Source organism: Corvus brachyrhynchos, unplaced genomic scaffold, assembly GCF_000691975.1.
Source record: "Corvus brachyrhynchos isolate BGI_N302 unplaced genomic scaffold, ASM69197v1 scaffold101, whole genome shotgun sequence".
In the NCBI taxonomy this organism is placed as follows: domain Eukaryota; kingdom Metazoa; phylum Chordata; class Aves; order Passeriformes; family Corvidae; genus Corvus; species Corvus brachyrhynchos.
Window position 1 is genome coordinate 16,866,818 of NW_008237239.1, and position 26,356 is coordinate 16,893,173.

A 26,356-nucleotide genomic window follows, 5' to 3' on the forward strand; every position below is an offset into this window, starting at 1 on the left:
AGGCACAGCTACCCAAGGCTGTCCTGCCTGCGCTCCGGCCACCCCGAGACGGTGAAGTTCCAGCGATCCAACAATTACGGTCTTTTGGTGCTTTATTGGGGACGAAAGTGCCAAACCAAAGGACAGAGTGTCGTCTACTGAGCTAGCTCGTTTCCAGCCACCAGTCTTTAAAGAGGTGTGTCAAAAAGCCAAGCGAATCCTGGGCTGCATCCGAAGCAGCGTGGCCAGAAGGTCAAAGGAGGTGATTCTCCTCTCCTCCACTCTGGTGAGACCCCACCTGCAGTGCTGCATCCAAATCTGGTGACCTCAACAGAAGAAGGACATGGAGCTGTTGGAGCAAGTCCAGAGGAGGTCACAAAGTTGATAGGAAGACTGGAGCACCTTGCTTAGGAAGACAGGCTGAGAATGTTGGAGCTGTTCCTTGAGGAGAAGAGAAGGTTGTGGAGAGACCTCATAGCAACCTCCCAGTATCTGAAGGGGGGCTGAAGAGAAGCCTGAAGAGAGTGACTCTTCCTCAGGAACGGCAGTGATAGTACAAGGAATAATGGGTACAAATCGAAAGAGAGGAAATTAGGATGGTAAAATACTGGCACGGGTTGCCCAGGGTGGTTTTGGATGCCCCATCCCTGTTAGTGTTCAAGGCCAGGTTGAATGGGGCTTTGAGTAACTTGGTCTAGTGGGAGATGTCTAAGCATGTGGAACTTCATCTTTAAGGTCCATTCCAACCCTTAACATTTTATGACTCAATGAAAATAATACCTTAGTGTGCACAAATCTATCACCACCCTACAAGAAAAATAATTTCATGCACTTTTTAACCTACAGGAAAGTCTACAAGAACCATAATATAGTAGTAAACCTCTATCTTGTATTTGTAGATGTTTTGTTGTTGTTGCTCTTAGGACAGTTCTTGGGAAAATGACAGCCCTTCTGGCAAAGGGAAAAAGGACAGAGCTGCGCTACTAATACATCATTTCAAATTGATGGGGACAACTAAAGGAGCTGCTGTGAAATCAAGCTATCCTCAACAATGGGGTTCTCAATACCAGAACTCATCCCAAAAATAATAAAATATATAAGACCTAAAGAAAATTATGTCCTTAAGGTGTTATCCTGTGAGAGTTTGGAGCACGTCAGCTATGCCAGAGGCAAACCAGTGCTGAGGTACTGCTTCAGCAGCTACAACTCACACTGAAATGCCACATCACACATTTCACCTGCTTGACAAAGCACCCATCACTGTCAGATTTTAAACCAGCAAGGCCAAGAAACACTATCTTGTCCCACCTACCTAAGGCAGTGCTCTCTACAGCCAGAAATCCCTTCAGGGCCTCAGGAATTTCCTCTTTGTTCTAGCTCTGAAGCAATTGCATTGTTACGGCTGTTGATTGAGTTTGAGCCCTTGGTTGAATACATCTTTTAAAGGAGGCCTCTCCATTTCACCTAACTCTGTGCACAGAACCCAAGATGTATTTTAACCTCTGGAGTGGACTTAAGTAGCCTTTCAGGGGATAGTCTCCCCTGCAAGGAATTAACACACAACTCCCAATTAACCAGAGATTCACACATTCAATATCCTGCGGTATGCAAATTATTATTATTATTTATTATTGTTATAATAAATGCAGTAAAATGCAAATTATTATTTATTATTATTATAAATTCATAAAAATAAATGTATTGAAATGAATCTTACCATAAACATAAACACAATTGTGGGAGAGAACGGAGTAAGTTACATCACCACACATTTCAGCTCTATAATTACTACTACCAACATAGGATACGAGATTTTTAATGGTTGATCCAAATCAAAAGCAGTGGGACATAGGTAAGAAAAGAAGAAGAAAAATATGAGTTATAGGAAGATAAATAGTCAGATATAAATTTTAAAATGACAGACTACATCTTCTTTACTATAATTAATGATAGAAAATTCTGCCTCTGGCACTTCGCTTACAATCAAAAAGAAAAAAAAAGACAAAAAAAGACAACTCTCTGAAGCTAATTGTACCTTCATAGAACTGAAAGGAATTTCCAGTGGCTTTTATTTTAGGAAGACATATAATACAGTAGCTGAAACACCATTAATCCTCCTGTGAAAAATATACATCAATCCTCTTTGAAAAAAAGAAAGTTTCATAGCCCTGAACTCACTTCAAAACATAAAAATATCACAGTTATTCTGAAGAAATGGTGTTAAAAATATTGTTTTCAGCAAATAAGGCTGTGACTAAGTCCTCTGACATGGATCACAATTACAGCTGACTCTGAAGGTGTCAGAAGCTGTATGTGTTCAGAGCCTCAGCTCTGACACTGTATCTGCTGATCTTCTGATTATTCCTTCTGTCAAGCTCACGCATCCCCATCTGCTTGTCACGATACAGCCACACTCTGACACAGGAACAGCGCAGTGTCTGCTGGGTCAGACCACAGATCCGTGTCTGGACTGTTTCCAGTTCCCATCTACACCTCTTGGAGATGAGGAAACCAAACCTTCACTGTCTTCAAAATACAGGGCAGCCACAGATACAGAGGAACTGCAAAAGTCCTGACTGTCTCCTTTACTCCTTCCCCTGGATGGTCTCATATTTGATTCACTTTTCTGTTCTGAACATTAAGCACACATTTTTATGGAACTGATCATTCACTCCTGCTTTCTGTTTCTCATCTTCAGTCACAGTTTAAGCCCAGCTGGCAACTCAGTGCCACACAGCAGCTCACCCACTCTCCCCTGCCACCAGGGGGATGGGGAGGGGAGTCAGAAAAAAAAGTAAAAAAAACCTTATGGGTTGAGATAACAGTTTAATAACTGAAACATAGTAAAAACAAACAAACAAACAAAAAAACAAACCAAAAATAAACCAAAGAAAGGAGTGATGCACAGCACAGTTGCTCACCACCCACTGGCCGATGCCCTGCTCATCCCCCAGCAGTGATCAGTGGCTCTTGGCCAACTCCTCTCAGTTTATTTTCTGAGCATGACTCTCTATGGTGTGGAATATCCCTTTGGCCAGTTCAGGTCCTGCCTGTCCTGGCTGTGCTCCCTCACCGTTTCTTGTGCAGGTTCTCGCTGGCAGATCACGGAAAACTGAAAGTCTTTGACTTGGAGCAAGCACTACTCAGCAACAACTAAAACATCAGTGTGCTATCAATATTTTTCTCATGCTGAATTCAAAATGCAGTGCTGCACCAGTTTCTATGAAGCCAAAAACTATTCCAGCCAAAACCAGGACATCTTCTGCCCAGCTCTTCATCCATGGAATGGATGCTTAGAAGCGTCTTAGAAATCCAAAGTTTTGCTCTTCTCACTGTGCATCCAAACCTCCCTTTCCCTCTTCATCCAGGTGCCACAAACTCTTCAAGAAAAACAACTTCTGAAACTGCCAGGTGAAAAAAGTTACCCTAATCATTACATGTAAGTAAGCTGTTGCTTTCAATAACAAGAATAGTTAATTCAGGTCAATCTTCAGAATGAAGTGTGTGTTATCCCTGTAGCTCATTTGCACCTTGATCTCTTCCCACACAGTCCAAAAGAAAGCCATGATCCTGCACATAGGAGTCACTGATGCCATTACCAGTTTCTTTACTCGGGCCCTTCCCCCTTTTTGGGCACTGCCATTCTGCCTGCACCAATCCACCTGCAGTATCAGAACATTTGGTCTCAAATCCTTTTGGAAAGGAGCGATGTTCATGATTGCTTTGCAGTGTGTTTGGCATCCTTGTGTGTTTTACACTGATTGCACACATCCAACAGTGGAATGTTATGATTTCACTTTTTCATTCAGTGCTGAGATGGCCTGAACAAGATACATACTATTAAACAAAGACAAGAAACCTAAATATCCCAGGCTCTCAATTTCTGACTATGCTGAGTTGGAACAAGTTCTTAGGAGATTCAGAAAAGGTTGTCCAACACCTTAGCTTTCTGATTTATTTGCCAACTTTAGTTTCAGCTACAATGCTGCTAGAAAAGCTGCAGTTTTCTCATCCTAATTGGGAGCAGAAATTAGAAAAATTCTTCAGAACTCCTAAAATTATTAAAAACAAAAAAACTTTCTGAACCCCGAAGTGCAAAGCACTCCTGTAAGCTTCAAGATCTCTGTGTACCAGGCTTTCAAAGTCCTCAACACACCAGTTTTCAACACTTAGCCATTGGCAGCCAGATCCTGTAGCCAAGAGGCTGTCCCCACCTGTGGCTGTAAGGGGATGCTTAGATAAGAGTAAAGCAGGGTAAGTATGTATTATACTTTCCCTTAATGGTCTTTCATCCTTCAAGTGTTTTCAGCCCAAGTGAGTTTCTGAGCCAGATATCTGTATTTAGTAGCCCTCAATGAGTTTTTTTCCATGTGCGAGTCCAGCCTCTCACTCATCACTGCAGACTTCAACATTAACTGGAAACAAGCTCCACCATCACCTCTCACAGTGTGAAGAACCATAGGATAGTTTAGTTTGGTACCCACCCTGCCACAGGCAGAGACATGGGCAGGTTGCTCAGAGCCCCATCTAACCTGGCCAGGAACACTTCCCGGGATGGGGCATCCACAGCTTCTCTGGAAAATATACTCCAGTGCCTCACCATCCTCAGAGTAAAGAATTTCTTCCTAACATCTAACCTAAACCTACCCTCTGCCAGTTTAAAGGCATTAATCATTGTCCTATCACGACCTGCCCTTGTAAAAAGTCCTTCTCCTGCTCTCTTGTGGGCCCTTTTAGATAATGGAAGGTGCTTTAATGTCTCCCCAGAGCCTTCCCTTCTCCAGGCTAAGCAACCTCAACTCTCTCAGCCTATTGCCTCTTTCTCCTTGTTTTGAATCTCAATCCTGATAGTTTCACTTAACATGTTCTTGTTCCAGAAGACAGGACAAAAATTCAATGGCTACTGACCCTCCCTATGCCACTTTCGGTTTTGCAGATTTGCACATCCTCCTTAAGTTATTAATTTTCAAGGTGGCAGGTAAAAATCTACTTAATTCCTTCCAGAGAAGCCATTACCAGCCCGTGAAAATGGGGTGTCTCTGTAATTATGAAATATGACAACAATAACAGCAGTAATGATGGTAATTTTCTTCTACTGCTGAATGAAAATAAGGTCACTCGTGGCCTCGTGCTTCTGTAGAATTTGGATAGTAAAAAGAGGCATGAAAACAAGGAACTAGCTATTAACATTACTGTTAAGAGACATCTTTCTTCATCCTGCGTATCTAAGTCCTGCCAGAGATTACTTCTTAACCCATCATAAAAATTACTTACAAAAGACATTTCAGGAATTACCTGGAAGGAACTAGAGAATGAAAGAAGCCAACGCCCACACACTGCTGTACATCATAAAGGAGTTATGCCTCCTTAAGGCTGTGGGGAGGAAAATATCACATTTGTACTAAAAAGCTGAGGCTGATCCTGAGCACATGACATTTAGAGGCAGCATCCCTAGCCTGAAATGCAATGGGTGGCTGTGAGAGGGCCTTTAAGCTTCCTTCCAAGAAGACCTGGTGATAGCCTTGACTGTGAAGCTTGTGAAGCTTATTTCTCTAAATTAAGAATGATAGACCAAACTCATAGCAAATCTAAACAGAAACCACGTGGTTGGCTTCTGCAACAGATAAATTCGACCACAAAATGAAGAACATAATAAACACCAGCCAACAGACCTAGTTGTGGAAGGTGGTTTGCCCCTCACTCCTTGCTCATTTTATTTGTGCCTCCCTCTCACACCTGCAAGAGGAAGATGGGGTTTCTTGGGATAGACTGAAAGGTGGAATGGCTGGGAAGTCATTAGGTCTGCTTCAAGCCAAGGAGCAGAAGCCTAGACTAGCAAGGCTTCAGTAGTCTGCCGGAAAGCTTTACCAGTGTCCTTGGCAGAGCACAGAGGTTGAATGTTCCTGGGTTTTTAATCATAGCTGTGACTCTTCATGGCAGTCCTGAAGCTGTCCTGGGGAGAAACCCTGCACTGGAGGTTGGCCTGAGAAAGTATTTTTCATGCTCTCCTAAATTTCACTTGAATACATTGAATGATGAACCTGCGGGATTATTTATTTCCTAGACTGGAATGTCTTCTTTTTGTTATATTTTTTCCTATTTTAAGGTGGTTGCTCAGGTTTTTAGTTACAAATCACCATTCCCTGCACTTAATACCCAGCATAAACAAAGTTTTGCATACTTTAGGACATATCCAGTCAGTCTCTGCTCTATCACCTGGATAAACCTTCCTGAAATATTTCAAATACTTCACTTTTTAAAAATTGTAGTTCTGTTATGCTCCTCACATAAATGTATGTGTGTGTATATTTATATCTCTGTATGGCCTTTTCTAGGTAGCATAGCACATTGCAAAGAACATGAAGAGGAGAAAGCCATTCACTGATTTCATCACTGTAAATTGCATTGAGTCCTACTGGAAAAGGTTCATTTTCTGTATCAGCAGTATTTCTAGACTGAAACTGATACCAGACTTATGCCTGTGTCAAACTCCCTGCAGAACATCCAAATAAAACAATTGCAGTTAACGTATAAACATGTCAGCCTTAAAAAACCCATTGTATTGAAACTGTTTATGACTTTGAACTCAGTTATCTTACAGTCTTTTTATTTCCTTACAGCTCACCAGAGATACTGTGATGTAACTCAGTCAGTCTGTCCATGCCCTTATTATGAAATTGGTTCAAGGTTGAGAGTGAATGCAGATACCCAAAGTTCAGCAGCATTAGTACTGTTGGAATCTAGGTTCAGAGAGTTTAATCTCACCTTTATGCTGTTGCATAAACCATCCAGGGATGCTTTGCTTGCTTTACTCAGAGACTCAACTTTTTCATTCTGCACTTTCCATTTTGGATGCAACGTAGCCCTAAAATATTTGCTTTTACTCGCTTCGATGCACATTTTTCTCACTGAAAACTAATCCTTAGATTGCCTTCTGAAGTTTCTTTGAAGAGCATTCAAAATTCTGGTGAAAATTTAGTGAAGGACGTTGCTAAATATGCTTTCACAGTCTCTTCCCTTGTCTTTTTAAAGACTTTGTTTTAGAGCTCCACTGAATATACATTAATACAAATCTGATTACCTTTTCTGTGGCTGCTTAGAAAAGATTTGGAAAATTTTGATGAAGACTATTTGCCACACTATTAAACTAAAGAAGATCTTCAAAATAATATGTGTTCAGTTTTAGGCACTTGATAAACACTTAAAAATACTTTGACTGTATCTCTCAGACTTTTTATTCCCTTTGAGAAGACTACATCCAGCAAAGCCAAAAAATCTAAATATTTTGTTACAGTAGGCTCTGTTTACCTGCATGCCAACACATTAACACCTCTGTGATTTATGGAAATAAATGCATAAAGCATACATCCGTCCATTTATGGATTTATGCATAATGTTTAGGAGTTGGGCGCCACAGTGCGTTACAGAGGCAATGTAAATCCCGAGGATGAGGATGCACCGTGTGACAGAACTGTCATTTGGTAAACTCTGGTGCTGCAAGTTCTACAATCATCTGTATGAATGCAGCCACGGGAAGAATTGGCATGAAGAGTCTACTGAAGTCTTGGTGCTTTCAGGGAAAAATAAAATCAACCTCTTGAAGATACACCCAAAAGAGAGGCAGCACGAAGTAAATGCTGATTATGAGGAAAGCTTTAGGCTTCTCACGTGTGAAAAGCACATTAAGCCAGGGGTTTGTTGTTACAGGTGTTACACTCAGGGTTCCTTCTAATTCCTAAAAAGGTCTCTGAGTCATCATCATCTGGCAAAGTCTCCTACACTTTCAGCAGTGCGTTTGAGAGAGAAACCTACTCCAACCAGGGAACGTATTTTTCTATTCTTAAATGTGGCTAAATTGATTGATCATGAAATTCTTCGAACTGAAAGCCTAAGAAAGTGAAATCTTCTGTTCTGGAACTCTAATTCCCAGAACATTTTTGGCACCTGCAGTATAGATTGTTGCCACTGTAGAATCAGAGATCACTGTTAAAAGTACAATTGGTTTTTGATATCTGCACAATTTAGCTCACCAGGTCTCCACCGGGAAGGTCTGTGGAACTAAGGTACAAATTAAGCAGCCATTTATTCCCTTATTTTAGCCTATAAATCTTCTCATTTCCCCTGAGATCAGCATGTTTGCACAAACAGATGTGAATATTTAGTTCAGAATATTACATCAACAAAGTCTTCCCAAGTCACCCAGCCAGTTAAGGTGAGTGCCTCTCTTCGTTCACACATCTGCCCCCAAATCTCTCCTGCTTACAAAGCCTGGAAAAAAGATTTGCCTCGCAGCAAGCCTCAGAATAAACAAACTCACTCTGCATAGGTCCAGAAGGAGAAAGGAGGTAAGTTTTCCATTTATGTGATTCCTAGCTACTTGCCAGCTCTTATCTGAGAGGTAGGCTGCTGGTGCATGCTGAAATAGGAGAATCAAGATTCAACAGTGATGCAACACCAAAAGCTCACATACTAAACCTGCTAAATTGCACAAACAGGGACGTTAAAAGCAAGGCACTTGGCTGCTAACACAGAACGTTTTATTTAATGAGCTGTGAGCTGTGCAAAGACCATGAGTTCTCTCATGAGAAGATGAGAGCTGTTTCTCCCAGACAGACATTTTATGAGTGGCTCAGTGTCAGGTGGGTTGGGCTGGGTGACATCTTTATTTCCTACTTCCCCCCACACCTCCCTGTACAGATCACAAGACGACAGAACAAATGTTTTGTCCAGGTTAAATCTTTATTTCTTTTCTAAGACAATCAAGAGAGAATTACTACGATCAGACTAATGTGGTGCTTTTCAAACTGTGGTCCCTCTAAGAGTTTAACATTGTGTGTAAATGAGTAGAAGAGACAGCTGCACTGACCTACATGGACAAGAGTAATTGGGTCTCTGTGTGCAGTAAAACAGACTTCAGTATTTTTACGACTGATTATAAGGCATATGGCCAGTATTAAAATTGTCTGGTATTTATTATGGGAGTGTGATGTTTTTTATTTTCATCTGCTTGCTACTTTGCCATGTTCTTCCTCTTTGTGCCAAAACTTCCTGTGTAAGATACAAGACCTCGAAAGTGTCAGAAAACTCTGGCTGAAGGAGCTCTGTCATTTCCAACAGCAACAGTAAAAAAAGTCTTTTGTGTATTTCAACTTCTGGGAAAAGTTTCTTAAGGAAGCTTTAATATTTCTATGTTTTAATAAGTATTTCCTGGATTTGAATCCAAAGCACCTATTATTCTGTGATGCCCTTTGCTATGGATGGTCTAGCTGGCTCAAGCTCCTCTACAGAGTGTTTCCTTTAGAGAGTGTAAAAATATTTTTATACCTGTAGTGGCTGGTCTGGGCCAGCATCAAAAGAAAGAACAGGGGCATGTCCTCCCTGTTCTCTTGCTGACCTCTCCTCTTAGTCCTGATTTGGTGCGGGGAACTGCATTTGTCTGAATCAAGTGCAAAGATGGACCTAGAAGACAGAGAGACCTTAGTTCAACCTGGTGAAAAGAGACAGGTACTTGCAGCTGGCAGAGGGGACCGCAGGAATTTGAACAACTGAGAGCGACAAAGGGGAACGGCAACAGCTGAAGACTTAGGGAATAGGACACAGAGCAAAAGGGTAGCAAGAACCAGAATAGGGAAGGGTGAGGGGTTGAACAGTTAGGAATGAGAGGCAAGAAAACCAGAGGCAAAAAAAAAAGAGAGGGAAAAACCACATTTTTACTCGCCCAACAAGAATATTTATACTAAGATGAGAACTTGGGGAGTGGGTGTTGCAATGAGCTAAATGAGGAGTACAGATGTAGAACAAGGGAAAAAGACGGAGAGCTGAGTTGGCACCTGTAAACACCTCCCTCAGAGTCCACTGGGCTCGTTAGACACATCTCACTCTGCCCTTTCTGTCAGGAAACCCACCAGCTATTTTTTTCCATCCCTGATGGTAGGCCATGCAACAGAGGAACAAGATGAACTGCTGGTTGTGGCAATTACTTGTGGCACTAATACACATGGAAGAATTTGCTTCAGTGGATTCAGATGCTCCCACTGCCCTCAGCACACACAGTTCAGCACTAGAGCGTGGACCTACTCTCCTCATTTTTTGCCTTGATATTTCAAAGCAGTGCGAACAAGAGAGGAGAGGGCAGTTTAAATCCATTCCCTACCTGGGGAGCAGAGATATGAAGGCTATTGTCCCCTTTCCTTAGAAAGCTTAAGAGGTAGAGGGCTACTCTACAAACCTTTACCTTCCAGCAAACCATCACTGATGCCAGGATACTGCCCAGGTGTCTCCAAAGGTGTTGCCTGTGCAGAGCTGGACAGCACCAGAAGCACACATTCAAGTATGTCCATCTGCTTGAATTTCTGCTAATGGTGCTGAAACACTACAAAATTCACCTTGCCTTCCAGCTCCAGGGAAGAGTGTATTTTCCTCATACACAGGATGACAAGAGGCAGAGAGATGGTATCCCTCCTTTTTCACATTTTTTAATATATCCCTAAAATAAATGTAAAGCACACGAGTATATTTTTCAGAGTACAGCTATCTGGGGAACAGCATTTCTTTTGAAAGAAATGCAATAAAAATCCCACTTAGATTGAATATAGAGCAAATTAGAGGAAATAAATATGAAATTTTACTCAAGTGGGAAGTGCAAAATTAAGTCCAGAAGAGAGGAGCATTCCCTCTACAGCATAAAATGGCGTTATCTTGCCTGTAGGCACTACTGCAAGCAGAGAAGTGTAATTGTACCAGAAACAGAGAAGCAAAACCACCAACAAATTTACACACTACATTTATGGGATGGTACAAAATTCATCCCTGGCTCATGCAAACTAAATTCAGCTGGGAACAAAGTCGAGTTGCCAGGTATTTGGACATGAGTCTTTTGGAGGGAGAGGGGTGTCTGTGTTGTCCCAGAAAGTTATTAGAAGAAGGATCCTGGAAATTCAGTGAGAACATAATTTAGCTACACAGTTACCATTCATTTCAGTTAATTCCTCTATAAGTGCTGATGTGTTCCTCCTCCCTGCCTTCACACAGAAGCACAATTTTCAAAGCCGTCTTCCAAGAAGTCATCATAAACAAAGACTTCATCAGGAATTGCTGACAGTTCCCAGCATAAAAGCCTATCAAATCCCCCAAATAATTACTTATCACAGAAATTTAGACCAAGAGCAGCTCAAATTTTAAACAGGTGGGCATATAAACAAGCAGGCACCAAAATCAGTTATGCATCTGGCTTTAATGTTAAACAACAACAAAGTTAAAGCTTCAATATAATCTGGAGATACCTTTAATAATGAACAGAATTATTTTCCAATTTGAAAGTCCATCAGAAAACACATTAAAGACTGTAACATAAACTAACAAATTTTTAATTTCTAGTTCCAAAGCCCTGTCCAGCCTGAACGTCAAACATAAGACTTACCTTACCTCACCTAGAGCAGTATATAACAGCACCTGCTTTTTCAGACAGGCTCTCAGCTTCCTCCCCAGCACATCCAGTTACACTTTGCAAATACCTGGCTCTTATCTCAACTGAAATATTTCTAGTTTTAAGAAATATATTTGTATGTGTATATAAAAACATACAGAGACAAAAAAAGAAGTCGCATGTATCTTACAACAAATAAAGTGAGACAGTTCCTGCAGGAATAAAAAAATCAGCCCCCATCTCTCGTCCCAAATGTAGAAATTTTAAAATCCAATGCTAAGAAAAATAAACTGAAAAGCCAAAACTGCGCACCGAAGAGAACCTCCTGCAAAATGTTTCTGCGGCAGAGTATGCCTGTTCCTCCTCTGCATGCTCTCTCAAGCACGGGTTAACAAACATCAGCAGAGAATCCTCAGCTCTGTAGTCACAGGTTTTTTCAGTCAGCATCCTAATATTCTCACAACATATTCCCAAATCAACAAAGGCTGAGACGCTCCTTTTACCCTTACCTATTCTTTTGTCTCCTGCAAACAGTGAACACTGCTCTAAGGATAACCGCGTCTCTGATAAAAATTACAGCAGAATTACTAAAATATTGAGAGGTGGAAATTGGGGATGACTGGTATTTCAGGATTAGGTATTTCATAGCAAGGATCTCCCTGAGGGTGGTAGCACATTTTGTCCCATATTTGGCCAGCCAGTGGATTAGGGAGGAAATTTCTCTTGCAGATCACTGTACATTTTGGAGAGACAACACTTAAACTGCTTGCCCATTAACTTACTGATAAACACATGTGGTGATAGCTGGAAACATGCACAGGTTCAAGCATAAAATCCACCTCCCTTGCTAACAAGAGAGTGAAGACCTCTACATTTTACTCACCCATCTCAGAGAAGCAGTAAATAGTCTCTATAACCAAGCAGAAGTGCTGAGGGGCAGAGCAGCTGCATGAGGTTATTTACCTGTTTCGGTGTCTCCGGGGGGTGCATGACAATAGCAGCACTCCATGAAGATAACGTAGTTCAACACATTGAAGAAGAGACCTGAAACCCCAATAATGAGGACGAGCAGCGCTTTCTCAGTCTTCTGAGGGTTGATAAACCTCTTGACAGCCTCCACGAAGATGCTGAACATGAGCGCGGTGGCAAAAACGGAGTTGCCGAAAGCCCCCAGGACGTCTGCCCGGCTGAAGCCGAACGTGCTGGCCTTGTGCCACTTGACGCGGCTGAACCTGACGCCGAACAGCCCGATGATCATGGAGATCAAGTGGGAGAGGACAGCAAAGGCATCTGAGGCCAAGGAGAGAGAATTGCCCACATAGGCAACCGAGATCTCAACGATGAAAATGGCGAGGCTGAGCACGCACATGAGGATAGGATCTGCAGAGACAGAGCTGTGAGAGGAGCAGCTCCCTGCCTGAGATCCTGCCCTTCACCTGTCAGCGCTGCTCACATGTGGGAGCCACTTTTATAGGAAGCAGTAAAACAATAAATCAGTTTAAAGGGCAGTTCAGTGAGATTTGTCATGTGAAGACACCCTGAGGGCTCCAGTCCTGCAGGTGTCCCACCCTCAGGAGGCATTTTTTCCTGCAAAACCAAAAATAAACTGAGGTAGACTACTGGGAGTACCAGCACTTGCTACTCTACTCAGTGTCAGTGCTCTAAAAAACTGAATAAGGCCCAGACAGGAGTATAAGAAGGTGGCTCAGAATTTTAGCTGGTTAGAAAAGGCCTCTCTTTTGCATAAAACTCTCCTCGCATGTCCATTCCTGCCATTTCTCTTGCCAGTAATTTTAGTACTGAAAATTCCTACTATACACCTGTGGAAAAAGACATTTGAAATCCATGTTGGGTGGACATGATTTTTAAGAACATGATGAACATGAGCTGCTTGTGAGAGTCACTGAAGATGTCCACAGAACAAGCTCCAAAGACAACTGATCTTCCATTTTAGCAACCTAAAACAACCGTACAACAACTTCTTGTACTTTCCACACATTTTAACATTGCTCATGGAAATTGAGAAAATTTGGAGGCCGTTTTCTAAACAAACGGCCAGTAGACATGGAAGATGAGGCTTAACAATAAACCCAAAGCACAGTGTTTATGTCCCATTTTGAAACCCCTGACTGTCTCAAAATCTCAAAGTAATTCTTATATGCTTCCATGGAAAAGTCAGAGTTGGGGAAAGCACAACCAGAAGTTCAAGCTGCTCAAGTCCCAGCTTGTATATTGTGCCATTTCTGGAAAAGAGTAAGATCCTGAAGCAGTAACAGTTTTTGTCACTCATTGCAGTACCTGCTGAGCTCTGAGCGTCCCCATAGCTAACACAAACTCACAAACTGCCGCTAATGGCACACCAGGCAGTTGGGCCATAAGACCAGGTGACTTCCTTGAAAAGTTTATGATCCAGCTTTTTATTTTAAATGCCCATCTGTGTACATATATGCACACAGTTAGTTATGAGATAGGAAGGAAGGAAATCACATGAATTATGTGCAGTACAGCCATGGAGAGATAAGATAATATTGATAACCTGAGCTGACCAATTGTCCCTGCTGGCCTTAGGCTTCCCAAGGTGAATTAACTTTGGGTTAAAAATAAACACCCACCCCCCACTCTTCATATGGATTTTTGCTCACAGGTTTCAACAGCCAAAATATTTATGTTTAAAGTCCAGTTTGTTAGAAGCCTTGCCTGCCAACATACATAATTTTTAACATTTTATCATTTGCCTACCTACACACTGCAACTTCAACTCGAGGGTTCCCCTCCTCCTGCCATTTAAAGAACTCCATTAACCTTGGAGGGGTGGATTACTACAAGTAATTACAACATTAAAAACTGGCACTCACTCATCTTCATCTTCTCACACCTGTGTTACCACTTCTATCCCAGCTATTTCTATGGTGTTTTTTTCCTTTTTGTATTAAAGTGATGTTTAACTACTTATTTTATTACCTGAACTACAGAGCATGAAAAATGAGAATTTTTTTTCAAGTTATTCTCCTTTCAGTGGGTACAGACCAAGATCAAACTTCGGAGCTCTCAAAAGTCCTGCCTCACACAAGGCTGTGATTACCAAAACAAGAGCTAAATGAAGCACTCCCTTTGCAGCAGAGCTAAAATGTTCACCTGTGCTCTATTTGCAATAAGGAGATGCTAGCACCATGTTAAGGCAGTTCCCTTACACCCCCCTTAAAACTTAACCCAAATTTATCTGTATACAAGAACTAAAAAACACCATGAAGTTTGCAATTCTATTATAAACATAAGGCAGTATCATTTAATCAACAGCAGAGTATTATTCCAATTCATATACCTATTTTTCTAACAGACAGAATCTAGTCAGGGTCTGAAAGGATTTTTCTATAATGCTTCACAGATAGCTCAGATTGTGCTTTTGGCAAAAGGATACTTGACATGGATGCTATCTGTCCCAGGCAAACATTAGCCTTTCTGTGGAAGATCATCACAGGGAGACCTGCATGTGAGGCATCAACATTTCAGACGCTTCAAGCCTTAAGTTCAGGAAAAGTAAGAGGGGAAAAAAGAAGACAAAAAAAAAAAGGCTGGCCTTCTGTGAAATCTGCCTTCAAACAAATCCATTTGTAGGTTCAGAGCAACTCATTTCTAACAGCAGTGTGTCAACATGTTTACTCATGGATCTGATCCAGTCAACTGGTTGAAGGTTGGCTCTTTGTTCAAACTGATAAGGTCAGAGGCTGCATTCAGTTTTGCCTTTCCTTTGTTCTGAGTTACTAACAGCTTCCACATCTCATTTTTAAAATGTGGATACTGTAGAGCATTTCAATGGGAGCTCAGTGCTCATCTATTCCTAAAAATCTGGTTTGCTCTGCCAAAAAATCCTGGCACATTCCTGCCTCTTATGCCTGAGGACATTGAAGCTGCTGGTTGCTGCTTTTCCCCTTCCCCAGCACCACAGAGGTGCTGTGGCCAATCCCTCTCCAGGCTACTCTTAGTCACCCACCACTTCAGGCTGTGAAAACATCACTGGTGTTATTGCTCACCCTCTTTCTCAAAGTATAATCCCAGCCAGCATTAGGGGCAGCACACCAGGATAGAGACCTTAAGGCCACTCCTCTGGTTTGTCAACTGAATCCAAAGATAAATGCACAGACACATCCTTCCCTAAATCCTTTGCTCATTACTACACCTGAGAAAATATCTACACAAATGCAAGATAGATGATTTTAAGATGCAACTGAAGCAAACCCTTCAGGACTAACCATAATCCAAAAAATATTACAGAGAATTTCCAACTTTCAAGCACTCTGAGCAAGCTGATCTGAAATATTTAATAATTTTTGTACTTCTCTGTGGAAAAAGTGGGGCATTATCCTAAACTGGACAGGCCAGGTTCAAATTCTAACACTCAAATTTTGACTAGGAAGGCTGACCACAGGGATATGGGCAAAAGCAAACATTCTGCATGCCTTTGAAAAGCAGAGATCTGGCAATAGCACTCCAAGTCTCCTGCACGCTTAAAACTATGGCTGCTACATAAAACCAGTTTTTTGGAAACAGGCAGCAATGTAGTCTTGTCCCAGAAAGAGTTGGGGGAGGATCTTACCGGTCCAACTTTTTAATTGCCAAATTTTCACTATACTCCTTTTAGGGAAAGGCATTCATGTAGACAGCCTTCAAACATACAGGAGAACAAAAGTAATGAGTCAAGAGTGTGTCATCCAAACACTGTTTTGCGCCAGGGCCACCTCTTTTTTTCTCAAAGCCAATCTTGTGCTCAGAGTGGAAGTAATGTTATTTTTATTTTTAAAATGATTTTGCAACTCTGTAACATCCAGCCTCCTCTGCTAGAGCAACACTTGGTAAGTGTAGGAAAAGCAAAAAACATTTTATGAAACATGCTGTAGATGTAACCACAGGCTATAATCTCTAGCACTGAATTTAACACTCTTCAGATTGCCTTTGCATTACTCACTGCAGTATCACTGTCAGACAGCCATAAAGGCCAGTTTGCAAAATAAGAACAGAGCTTCGCAAAATAGCTGCAAGAAATGGCAGCCACCTGCATCTTGCTACAGAGTGGCATTTAATCCTTCAAACTTGCTTTACACCGGGTGAATATCTGGGAGGTGATTCTCTCCTTCTAGCTCTGCTCTTGTGAGACCCTACCTGGAGTGCTGTGTCCAACTCTGGGATCCTCAGCATGAGACAGACATGGACCTGTTGGAGAGAATCCAGAGGAGGCCACGAAAATGCTCAGAGGTCTGGAGCACCTCTCCTGTGCAGACAGGCTAAGAGTTGGGGTTGCTCAGCCTGGAGCAGAGAAGGCTTCAGGAAGACCTTAGAGCACCTTCCAGTACCTAAAGGTGCCTACAAGAAAGCTGGAGAGGGACTTACAAGGGCAGGGAGTGATAGGACAACGGGGAATGGCTCTAAATTGAAAGAGAGCAGGTTCAGATTAGATAATTAGGAAGAAATTCTTGACTGCGAGGGTGGTGAAGCACTGGCACAGGTTGCCCAGAGAAGCTGTGGATTCTCCATCACTGGAAGTACTCAAGGACAGGCTGGAAGGGGCTCTGAGCAACCTGATCTACTGGAAGATATCCCTGTCCACAGCAGAGGGGTTGGAACGAGGTGATCTTTAAGGTCCCTTCCAAGCCATTCTACGATTTTATGCTTTTATGAAAACATTCCTTGAAAGAGCTGGCTTCAGAGGGAGTTTTCTAAAGGTAGTAAATACTTTGCCTACAGGTTAGCAGCAAGTCTCTATTGAAAAACTTGCAGGTCAGATTAAAAGCAGACGTTTTATGTAGAAAGTAGATGTCAGCACGCTAAACTGTACTTAATTTTTATGACATTCTCTCCAACCTTTCAGGCAAATACATGTGCCAAACCAGAAACAAAGACATGAGCAAAGGATGCCTATTCGTCCCCACTGAGCAACACAGGAAAAACCATCACAGTATGTTACAGCTCACAATACATCTTTATTATTGGAGATCTTTACAGAAAAGTCTGTGAATTACTGCTAGCCTAAGACTGACCATTGGGGTGCTGGGTTGTGGTTTATGGCTTTGTCTTTGAATTCTTTAAAAAGTCACAAAACCGATTGAAGTTTAAGGGGCTATCTCAGTCTTATTAAAAAAAGTTCAATTCACAGATAAAGGAGAAGGTTCTTTCACTAGTGATTTAGTAACTACGACCGAAGAGGGTGTAGAACTTGGCAGGGTTTTTGCCGCACACACATCTTGCTCCAGGCTGGAGTTCACGGAGAGGCTGGAAAGGTATGCAGAGGCTTTTTGCTCCCATGGACGGGGCACCAGGCTCAAGATCTTGATCCCTGCAATAAAAGGGTATTTCTAAATAAATATTCATAAATAAATGTTTCTATTAAAAAATAAAAGTGCAATAAAGTGTATTACACATGAAATTTTAAACCCGCATTAACTATCCTGAAAGTTCCAGAACTAAGGGAAGTAAATATATTGAATTATGCAGGACAGCAAGACTCTGTACATAAGTGTTACACCCAGAGGCATCTTGCAGTCCTGTTTTATAGTCAAAACATTTTGATTTTGATCTTGGTACATACTCTCAGGTTCAGTTATATTTTACCTGGCAGTGGTCTTCTTGATCCAATCCTCACACTCAATTTCCCCACAGAAAGGGATCTGTACAATCTGAAGAGAGGAAGGGAGAGAAAAAAACCCAACAGTTAAACATTCAAAAAGTCACCTTTGTCTCTGGAAGATTCCTAAACCTTCAGATCTCATATACAGATCTCAAACTGGGAAAAGTTCCAATTGTTACAATTGAATTTTAATAGCTCTTTTTCATCAGAGAAGTAGATAAGCACAGTCATCCCTCCACAGTGCAGTATGGAAAATCCTAAACAGACCCAAAGCAGCATTTAAATTTAAACCAACTCTTTTTAACCAAATACACTGGAAAGTATAAACACTATTTTCTCATGAAATGTTCTGTTTTTCAGGAAAAGTTTAAAACTTTCAAACTACTGAACCAATGCTTGCCTTACACACTGCAAGACAGTGCCCTCCCAACAAAGTTCCCATTTTAATTCCATTACTATGAATTTTCATTTTTTCTGAGCATACATATTTTAAGAAAACAGAACTGCCAACAGCACATTTTTCTGGGGACATGGGGGTGGGTGTGCAGCTTTCGGCTGTTTCCTTCACTTAGCTTAACTTAAGAAAACCAAGAGAGTAAGGCTGAAATGATAATGTCACCCACTCCTCTCAGTACTACTCTTAGCTATTGTAGCAGATCTTTTGCCCCTAGTTTTATATTCAATTTTACTGACTTTTATGTTTTTTTTAAATGACTTTCACAAAGACAATTCAGTTTGCTACCAAGAGGTAGCATTACTGTTAGAAAGACACCCTCTACAGACATTTGAACACGTGTGAAATGCTGATAGCTGAGGGCAACATCAGCTACTAAATTGAGGCTTCATTCATTTTAATTCTACCCAAAGTGTGAATAAGGTTTACCCAGTGTGTCTTTCTTTCACCTAACTTACATTCTTACTGCAAAATTCTCAATTTGCCATTAACTGGAACACACCTTTATTAGACTTCACTGTATAGTTTCACTTTCTTGGAACTAAAAAAAGGAACTATTACCACTCTTCTACACTGTTCTTGCATTAACCTTTTGTTAGTGAAATGAAAAACAGGCCAAATTTTTAAAGAGTTAAGAGTCTGCAACTCCATTAAAGCAAAAACAGCAACAGCAATTAAACAGGAGCACTGCATCTTACAAATTTTCCTCTTAAACAGTAGCCAGTGCTAACAGAATGTAATTTCAAGTAATTCAGAATACATATGCTATAAAATTATGTTAATACAACAAATATAGGTAGAGAGTGAAACAAACACAAAATGACACATTTTTTCAATATTTTTTCAATTCAGATATGCAGCTCATAACAAATTTGTACCACCTAAATACCAAAATGGTGGAAGTATCCAATGTAGAATCTAAAATTATTTGTTCACATCTCCAAGCTTGACTACATTTAGATTAGAGTTCTCAGCGTTATGAAAATAGCTGAATTCTCTTTGTCATATCTAGAATCTAGCTGGACACAACAGTGAGTGTTGGACACTGAAGACCAGGCATTTTACTCTCTCCACATATGTACTGCATCTCTTAAGACTTTTAAAAGAGCTTATGTTGTCCTCAGCTGTTTCACTGTCTTGAAAAGAGTCAAGCATCATTTCAGAGTGCTTTTTAAGTCAGAAGTGAAAGACACATGCTGGCACATCTTGAACTCATAACACATGAGAGCAGTAACACTAGCTGAACATCTGTGCACAGCACAATTATGTGTTAAGTAAAGACTAAAGACTTGTGGTTTAGTTATGTGGAGGAAAATAAGGCAGTACCACTATACAGAGAATGTCTAAGACAGGTACATCTTCAGATTGTCAAGCATGCTAAATGAGTCTCTCCTCTGAAGTTCATCATTATTCCTTTAAATATTGTTCTAAATTGAATTTAAGTGCAATAGAAATACAAGAAAATAGTATAATGGAAGGTCAAGGCTAACCAGGAATAACTTAAAACTATTTTTGAAGTTTAACAGAGTACTTATAGATTCTTGGCACTGGTACATTTTTCATCAGGAATTTTGAAATGTTCAGAGTCGATCTAATTGGTACACAACCCCCCGATCTCTCCTTATAAAATACACAACCTTACTGACTAATGTTGGGGATCCTGTCTCTTGAACACACTAATCTAAACATATAAATTATTTCCCAACCTGACCTGTGACAGAATTTCGGGCTTAAAAAATTCTGTCAGCGGATCTTTGTAAAAGAAACAGCAGCTCAGTTCTGTACTGAAGGCTTAGCCTCTCATCTGAACTTCAATACTTTTTCCCAGATGTCTCAATCAGTAGAGCTCACTCATCCACACGATGGGTAATTGTTACTATCAACCCAAGGAGGTTTCTGACAATGTACCCGATGGCTTCTACTCAGGTCATAAGGGTAAAACTTCCTTGACGTAAACAGCTTGGACTTCAAACTCTTACCTGGACCTTTATATGAGACTTAATAAGTGTTTTGTCACTGTTTGCATTAGAATAATGACAGTGAGGTTATTGTGACCTGAATGAAATGTTTACATCACTCTGTCTTAAAAGCATATTCTGATAAAACCATTACTAAGATAAGGGCTAGAAAGGGTGTGAAGCACAAGAATAGAAGTAGTAAATTTCCTTACTTTTCCTGAATCAAGCTCTTTTTGAAAGTCCTCCATATTATTGGCCACCACCATATGACTTTTTAGGTCCTCGGACGCTCTAAGAGAAGGAAAAAAAATTAAATCAGGGCAGATTTATTCACATAAACTCACTGGCCAAACGAGCTGAGTTTACAGAGTCAGTCAAAACAAAAGGTTACAAAAAGAGCTATATCTTCATTAGAATCTTCCTAATCAGGATATGTCTTTCTACCACTTCTCCTCTCAAACAGATAAAACTTTGATTAATTGGTGATGATGGGATGCTCTTCAGATTGCTGCACATTTCACTGTGTTAATTCACACTGTTGTGCATGTCAGCTAAACACTGACCCGAAGCAGACAGAAATAATACTACAGATGCATATTTTTCTTTTAAAATTATTTTCTAAATCTAAATCACAAGATGTTTTTGAACATGTTAGATCAGGTCTCTGCTGTGAGAGCACCTGCTTGTGTTTTCCATGCAAAACTATCAGTGAGGAGTGCTCTTTGCTATCCCTTTTCTCCTCAAAATAGTGCTACTTTTCTCCTGTGTTTTGCTTTCCATCTGCTTGAATGTGTTTATTGATTTAGTGTTATGCAAACTGCAATGAAACGGGATCCGTCTAATGATCTCCAGCCAGCTATGGAATATATCCCAAACAATTTAAATACAAACCAACCCCCAGCAGCAATACAAGGTACCCGTCACTGATCAATAGGTAAAAATATTCTGCCTGTAAACAATTTGGATGACCAGAGAAGGAAATAGAAAAGCTTATCTGCCGCAGCACTGCATCAACTCCCTGTTCTTCTCAGTGGACTTATGAGCAACAATCTGCTCTCAGACCTGTGAGGGACTTTGACGTTTGCAATAAGGGCAAAAAACAGTTCCGAAAGTATTTGATTGCTTACAAGAAAACAATCCTGTGAAGGTCAATAGGGTCTTAAAATACACTTCTGAACATAGAACTTCAGCTACTGAAGTTTCTTGGACAGCTTTGTGTCTTTCAAAATTCCACACCAAAAGCATCTTTCATGAAAAAGTCCTGTACATAGGATCATGGAATTATTTAGGCTGGAAAAGACCTCTAAGATCATTGAGTCCATCCACCAAGCCAACACTGCCAGGCCCACCACTAAACCACACCCTTAAGCACATCTGAATGTTTTCTGAACACCCCCATGAATGGGTATTCCATTACTGTGCTGGGCAGCATGTTTCAATGCTTGACCACCCTTTCAGTGAAGAAATTTTTTCCAATATCCAATCTAAACCTCCCCTGGCTCAACTTGAGATCATTTCCTCTTATTCTGTCACTTGCTACTTGGGAGAAGACCCCAATTCTCATGTGACTACACCCTCCTTTAAGGCAGTTGTAGAGAGTGCTAAGGTCTCCCCTGAGCCTCCTTTTTTCCACGACAAACAACTCCAGCCCCCTCAGCTGCTCCTCACAGGACTTGTGCTCTACACCCTTTACCAGCTCTGCTGCCCTTCTTTGGGCAGTGCTAGGTCATTGGGACCTATTTATGGTCTATTTATGGTGCATTTGCTTATCAATAATACACACGAACTCACTGAAGTATTTTTTAAAATAAGTTCACCACCTTTTACCTTCCATTTCCTAAGAACAACAGGCAACTTCTATTGCTGTATGTGAAGAGGTTTAAGAGGCAGAAAATTACATGTTGCAAACAGGAAGATGAGCCTAACTTGTCTTCCTCCACAGAAAAACCATTAATGTGTAACCATTAATTCTGACAGGTAAAGTGCATCTGTGATTAGCACAGTCATTTACTGTAACTCTCAATTTACCTGCTGTAAAGGTTTGCATGGATCTCCTCCAAGATCTGCTTAAGTTTCTCTTCTGCCTCATGTTCAGACAAGGTCAGCTTCTGCCCTGTGTCTCTTCTAACAGCCACAAACTGTTGGCTCTTCATGTCTCGTGGTCCCACTTCAACCCTGACTGGGACACCCTTTGTGGAAAAGAAAAAATGATAAGTTATGATGAAGAAGTAATTCTCAGAAGAGTTCATTTTCTCTCTCTCTCTGTAGCTTTTTGTTTGTTTGTTTTAAAGTCCAGTCTTAATACAGACTCACTTCACAAATTTAAGTTTCTTTGAAAAACAAAAGTCACCAAATATTCCAAAGCTTTTATGCATTTCTGTCTTTCCCAACCACAGTCTCTTCACTTGTGTATTCTACCTTGCTTCACTAGCTCGGAGACTTCGTCAGTGCCAACATTCAAGTAATACTGAAGCACCACTGAAAGTGAACTAAGTTATCCCACATATTGCAAATCAAATTTCTTAAGTCTGAACAATTAAGACTTCTATAGTAATTATAATGTTCTAGTGCATCCAGTAATACATTTAATTCTGTTTTCACAGAATGCTTTCAACAGCATTTCAACAGCATTCAACAGGTGTTGTATTAACAGCAAACAGCAAAAGTTCTGTTAAATACAGCCCCAGTATCAACATTAATTGCATAGGATATTTGACTACAAACAGCTAAGTGCTTTAGCAAAGCTTTTATGCTTTATAAACTTTGGTGATAAGATGTAATTTCTCATTTCCCATATACCATCAGACAAAAAGATTTTCCATTTTACTGGAAAGAGTCAGTTAAGAGTCTACTGTGTAACTTACTTTCTCTACATCCTAACACGTATCCCAAAATGTAAACATTCTTTCACAGGAAATGAAAAGAGTAAATGCAAATGTATTTTGGAGGATTCTTTTCCCTTCCTCAAAAGAAATTGAATCAGTAAGTTTGTAAGCTAAAACCATTCCACAGTGTTCAAGAGATGAACAGGAGAATCCCAAGCTTTCTATGCATTGTGTGCTCTGGAATCTCCTCCAGTTCATGGATTCCAAATGATTCCCTATACTCCCTCTCCCCCCACTACCTTAATTATGCCAAAAAGGTGAATAATACAGTAAAATCCATCTGAACAGTGAACTATCTACTACTGCTACAAAGCTACATGAAAAGCCATTCAAAACTGTTATTAACAAGCAATTCAAATGGAACATTCTGGTTTATGACCCACAAAACGTTATCTCCACAATAGAAACTTAGAAGAAAGTATCCAGTACTTTTAATTAAGTAGTATTAATTGTAATAGTGCTAGTGAAAGAATACCTCATGGTCACCCAGGAAGATTTCCCAAGAAAGCAATGGTAATACCAGACATTAAAAAAGAAGTACCAGTGACTTGCTTTTTTTAGGAAGTAACATCAGAAATCTGCTAAGCTAAAAAGTACATAAGGCAAAATATTTTCCAGTTAATTCTTGTACTTCTTATTCCAGCACCTTTGTATTTTTTGTATGAAATTCCTCATACACCCAATAAAAGGAGTGTACTGTTCCTGCAATTAGCCTGAAGATGCAGTTTAGGTATTATGCTGGACACATTAGCAGATTTTATAAAAAACATCTAGTTTGTCCCATGCTGTGCCTCCTTGAAAAACCTAATTTTATTTAGGAAGTTTTCCAACATGGATGCATGGTACTAGAGCTCCATTAAAAAAAAAAACAGGTTACACAAAGGGAAGAGAACTTGGAGACAATGGGAACTTGGAACAATTTTGGGTCACCTCTATCATGTTACTTTGCAGATTAACACATTGAAACTAATTTTAAATTCAGAATAAAAATGCAATTCTGTAACATCACTCAACACATCACTCAATTTCTAATTACCATTATTACCATTGTTTCATTCTGCTTGCTATTTTTGTTTTATAAAAGCCTCTTACCCTGGAGGTAGCAGAACTGTTCCTCTCAATTACTATGTGAAGGAATATGGCAATTTTGAAACAAAAAAAATGCTCCTTTCTTTGCTGACACTACAGGTTTATCTTCTCTGTTCCACTGTATGCACAGAAGGCACTGCTGTGAGCCAGGACACACTGCAGTATTAGTGCACGTTTTTAAACATGCAAGTAATTTATGCTATTAATTTAAATTTCTAGGTATATAAGTAGAGCCTTGGAAGTTTAAAAATCCCTAATGACATGCAAATCCTAGCAAACAGAACAAGTCTCAGAAAACACCTTTTCTTCATTTATTAATGAAAGCAATCACTGATTATTAGGCAGCAATTCTTAATTTACAGAACACATTTGCCTTCAGAATATAAGGCACACATAGCATACCTCATATATACCCCTCACCTAAGCTTCAAAATACCTTCTGGAAAGAAATGTACCTTAAGTTCCCAGTGGTTGAACTTCCAGCCAGGTGAGTAGTTGTCTCTTAAATCAGCCCGGACACGGATGCTGACAGCAAGCAGCCTGGTACGATATTCATTACATTTCTTCAACAGAGCCTCTCTGTCCTCTTCAGAAAGGGAGTTTGTGATACCACAGGGAATAATTACAACCTGCAATAGAACAGGACATGTACTTTATGCTACAAAAAAATCAGCTCACAGTTATAAAGAACTTAAAACCAATATTGCGGCCTTATATTCCAGTAATTTCTTTCATGCTCTCAGAAGTAAAAGATACATTTCCCTTTTCATACTAATGACACAGATAACATTACTTTACATGGATGGGCTATCAAAAGGAACTTATCCACCACAAGTATCCTAATGATTTGTATTAACTTCATACAGCTACTCTGTAACTAGACAGCTCCATCCTATATTAAGTCTTCCAGCTGCCTGATACGAAATGCTCATGAATTCCAAGACAAGAAAGGAAAATAAACTACCTAATTTAAGGCATTTTTACACACCTGAATACAGGCTACACGAGGTGGGAGTACCAATCCCATGTTATCTCCATGAATCATTGTCATTACACCAATAGTCCGAGTTGTAATGCCCCAGGAATTCTGATAAGCAAACTGTTTTTCTCCTGGTTTCTTGGGATCTTCAAATACAATTTCAAACATCTTTGAGAAATTCTGCCCTAGATGATGCGATGTTGCTCCCTGAAATAGATGCACACAGAAAATTCTATTCAATGGAAAGTTAAGTCTATCAAGCATCAGTTTAAATATTTCATCTTCCTATATTTAATGAAAAAAAAATTATTTTAATAGGTAAATACCTGGATAGCTCTTCCACTGGCAGATATAAATGCCTCTAAAGTGGTTGTATAATCCCCCCCAGCAAATTTCTCCTTCTCTGTCTTCCTTCCTTTCACAACAGGTATTGCTAAGAGATCTTCATATACCCGAGCATAGAGATCAAGTATCTGCAGCACCTATGAGGAACAAACTGTCTTCAGAATTACTCAGTATTTTCCATTTGTTACATCGTGAAATATTTTTACATGACAGAGTCTGAAATCTTAAAAATCTAACACTTCTTCAAGACTTTGTTTAAAAACTAAGATTTCTTCAATTACTTTAAACTTTGGATGTTATTTTCTCTGAATCAAAAAGCAACAACTATAAGTCATGACAGAAAACAAGAAGAGTCACAGCAGAAATGACAGGCCAAGAGTCATATTGACTTCTAAATTCCACCTAAAAGCCTGAACATCTGCTACATAAAGATATGCCACAACACTCAAATGAAACATGTGCCTTTTGGGCAAAGGAAGTGTTAAAACTCCTAGCAGTAAATATGTGAAGGCATTATTTAAATTTTTAAGGAAAATTGATTTTTAAGTATTTTTAAGAAAAATAATTTTAAGGAAAGTACACACTATGTATCACACTCTTCAAACTCCCCATACTGTTTGTAG

General features: G+C 40.1%; 3 protein-coding genes and 1 long non-coding RNA gene across 9 annotated transcripts in view; 2 read left to right on the top strand and 2 right to left on the bottom strand.

Annotated features, from left to right (window-relative positions):
• Positions 1 to 1,092, top strand: part of LOC108445612 — a 12,678-nt gene extending 11,586 nt beyond the window's left edge. Inside the window, exon 2 of the long non-coding RNA XR_001860546.1 lies at positions 575 to 1,092. This is a non-coding gene — a long non-coding RNA (uncharacterized LOC108445612). The remainder of the gene's footprint in view (positions 1 to 574) is intronic.
• SLC30A10 (solute carrier family 30 member 10) overlaps positions 1 to 12,773 on the bottom strand; it is a 19,084-nt gene extending 6,311 nt beyond the window's left edge. The window contains exon 1 of the mRNA XM_008630530.2: positions 12,368 to 12,773. Within this exon, the coding sequence (XP_008628752.1) occupies positions 12,368 to 12,773 (406 nt within the window). The remainder of the gene's footprint in view (positions 1 to 12,367) is intronic.
• The window catches only part of LOC103612817 (acrosin-like), a 215,346-nt gene that overhangs the window by 39,973 nt on the left and 149,017 nt on the right, over positions 1 to 26,356 (top strand). The gene's annotated exons all lie outside the window — the stretch shown is intronic.
• The window catches only part of EPRS (glutamyl-prolyl-tRNA synthetase), a 36,779-nt gene continuing 27,782 nt past the window's right edge, over positions 17,360 to 26,356 (bottom strand). For all 5 annotated transcript variants that reach the window (XM_008630343.2, XM_017730042.1, XM_017730044.1 and 2 more), the window contains 7 exons: positions 25,715 to 25,870; positions 25,398 to 25,595; positions 24,865 to 25,038; positions 22,464 to 22,624; positions 20,648 to 20,726; positions 18,008 to 18,072; positions 17,360 to 17,732 (listed from right to left, as the gene is read on the bottom strand). In XM_008630343.2, coding sequence (XP_008628565.1) covers positions 17,582 to 17,732; positions 18,008 to 18,072; positions 20,648 to 20,726; positions 22,464 to 22,624; positions 24,865 to 25,038; positions 25,398 to 25,595; positions 25,715 to 25,870 — 984 coding nt within the window. In that variant the 3' untranslated portion in view covers positions 17,360 to 17,581. The remainder of the gene's footprint in view (positions 17,733 to 18,007; positions 18,073 to 20,647; positions 20,727 to 22,463; positions 22,625 to 24,864; positions 25,039 to 25,397; positions 25,596 to 25,714; positions 25,871 to 26,356) is intronic.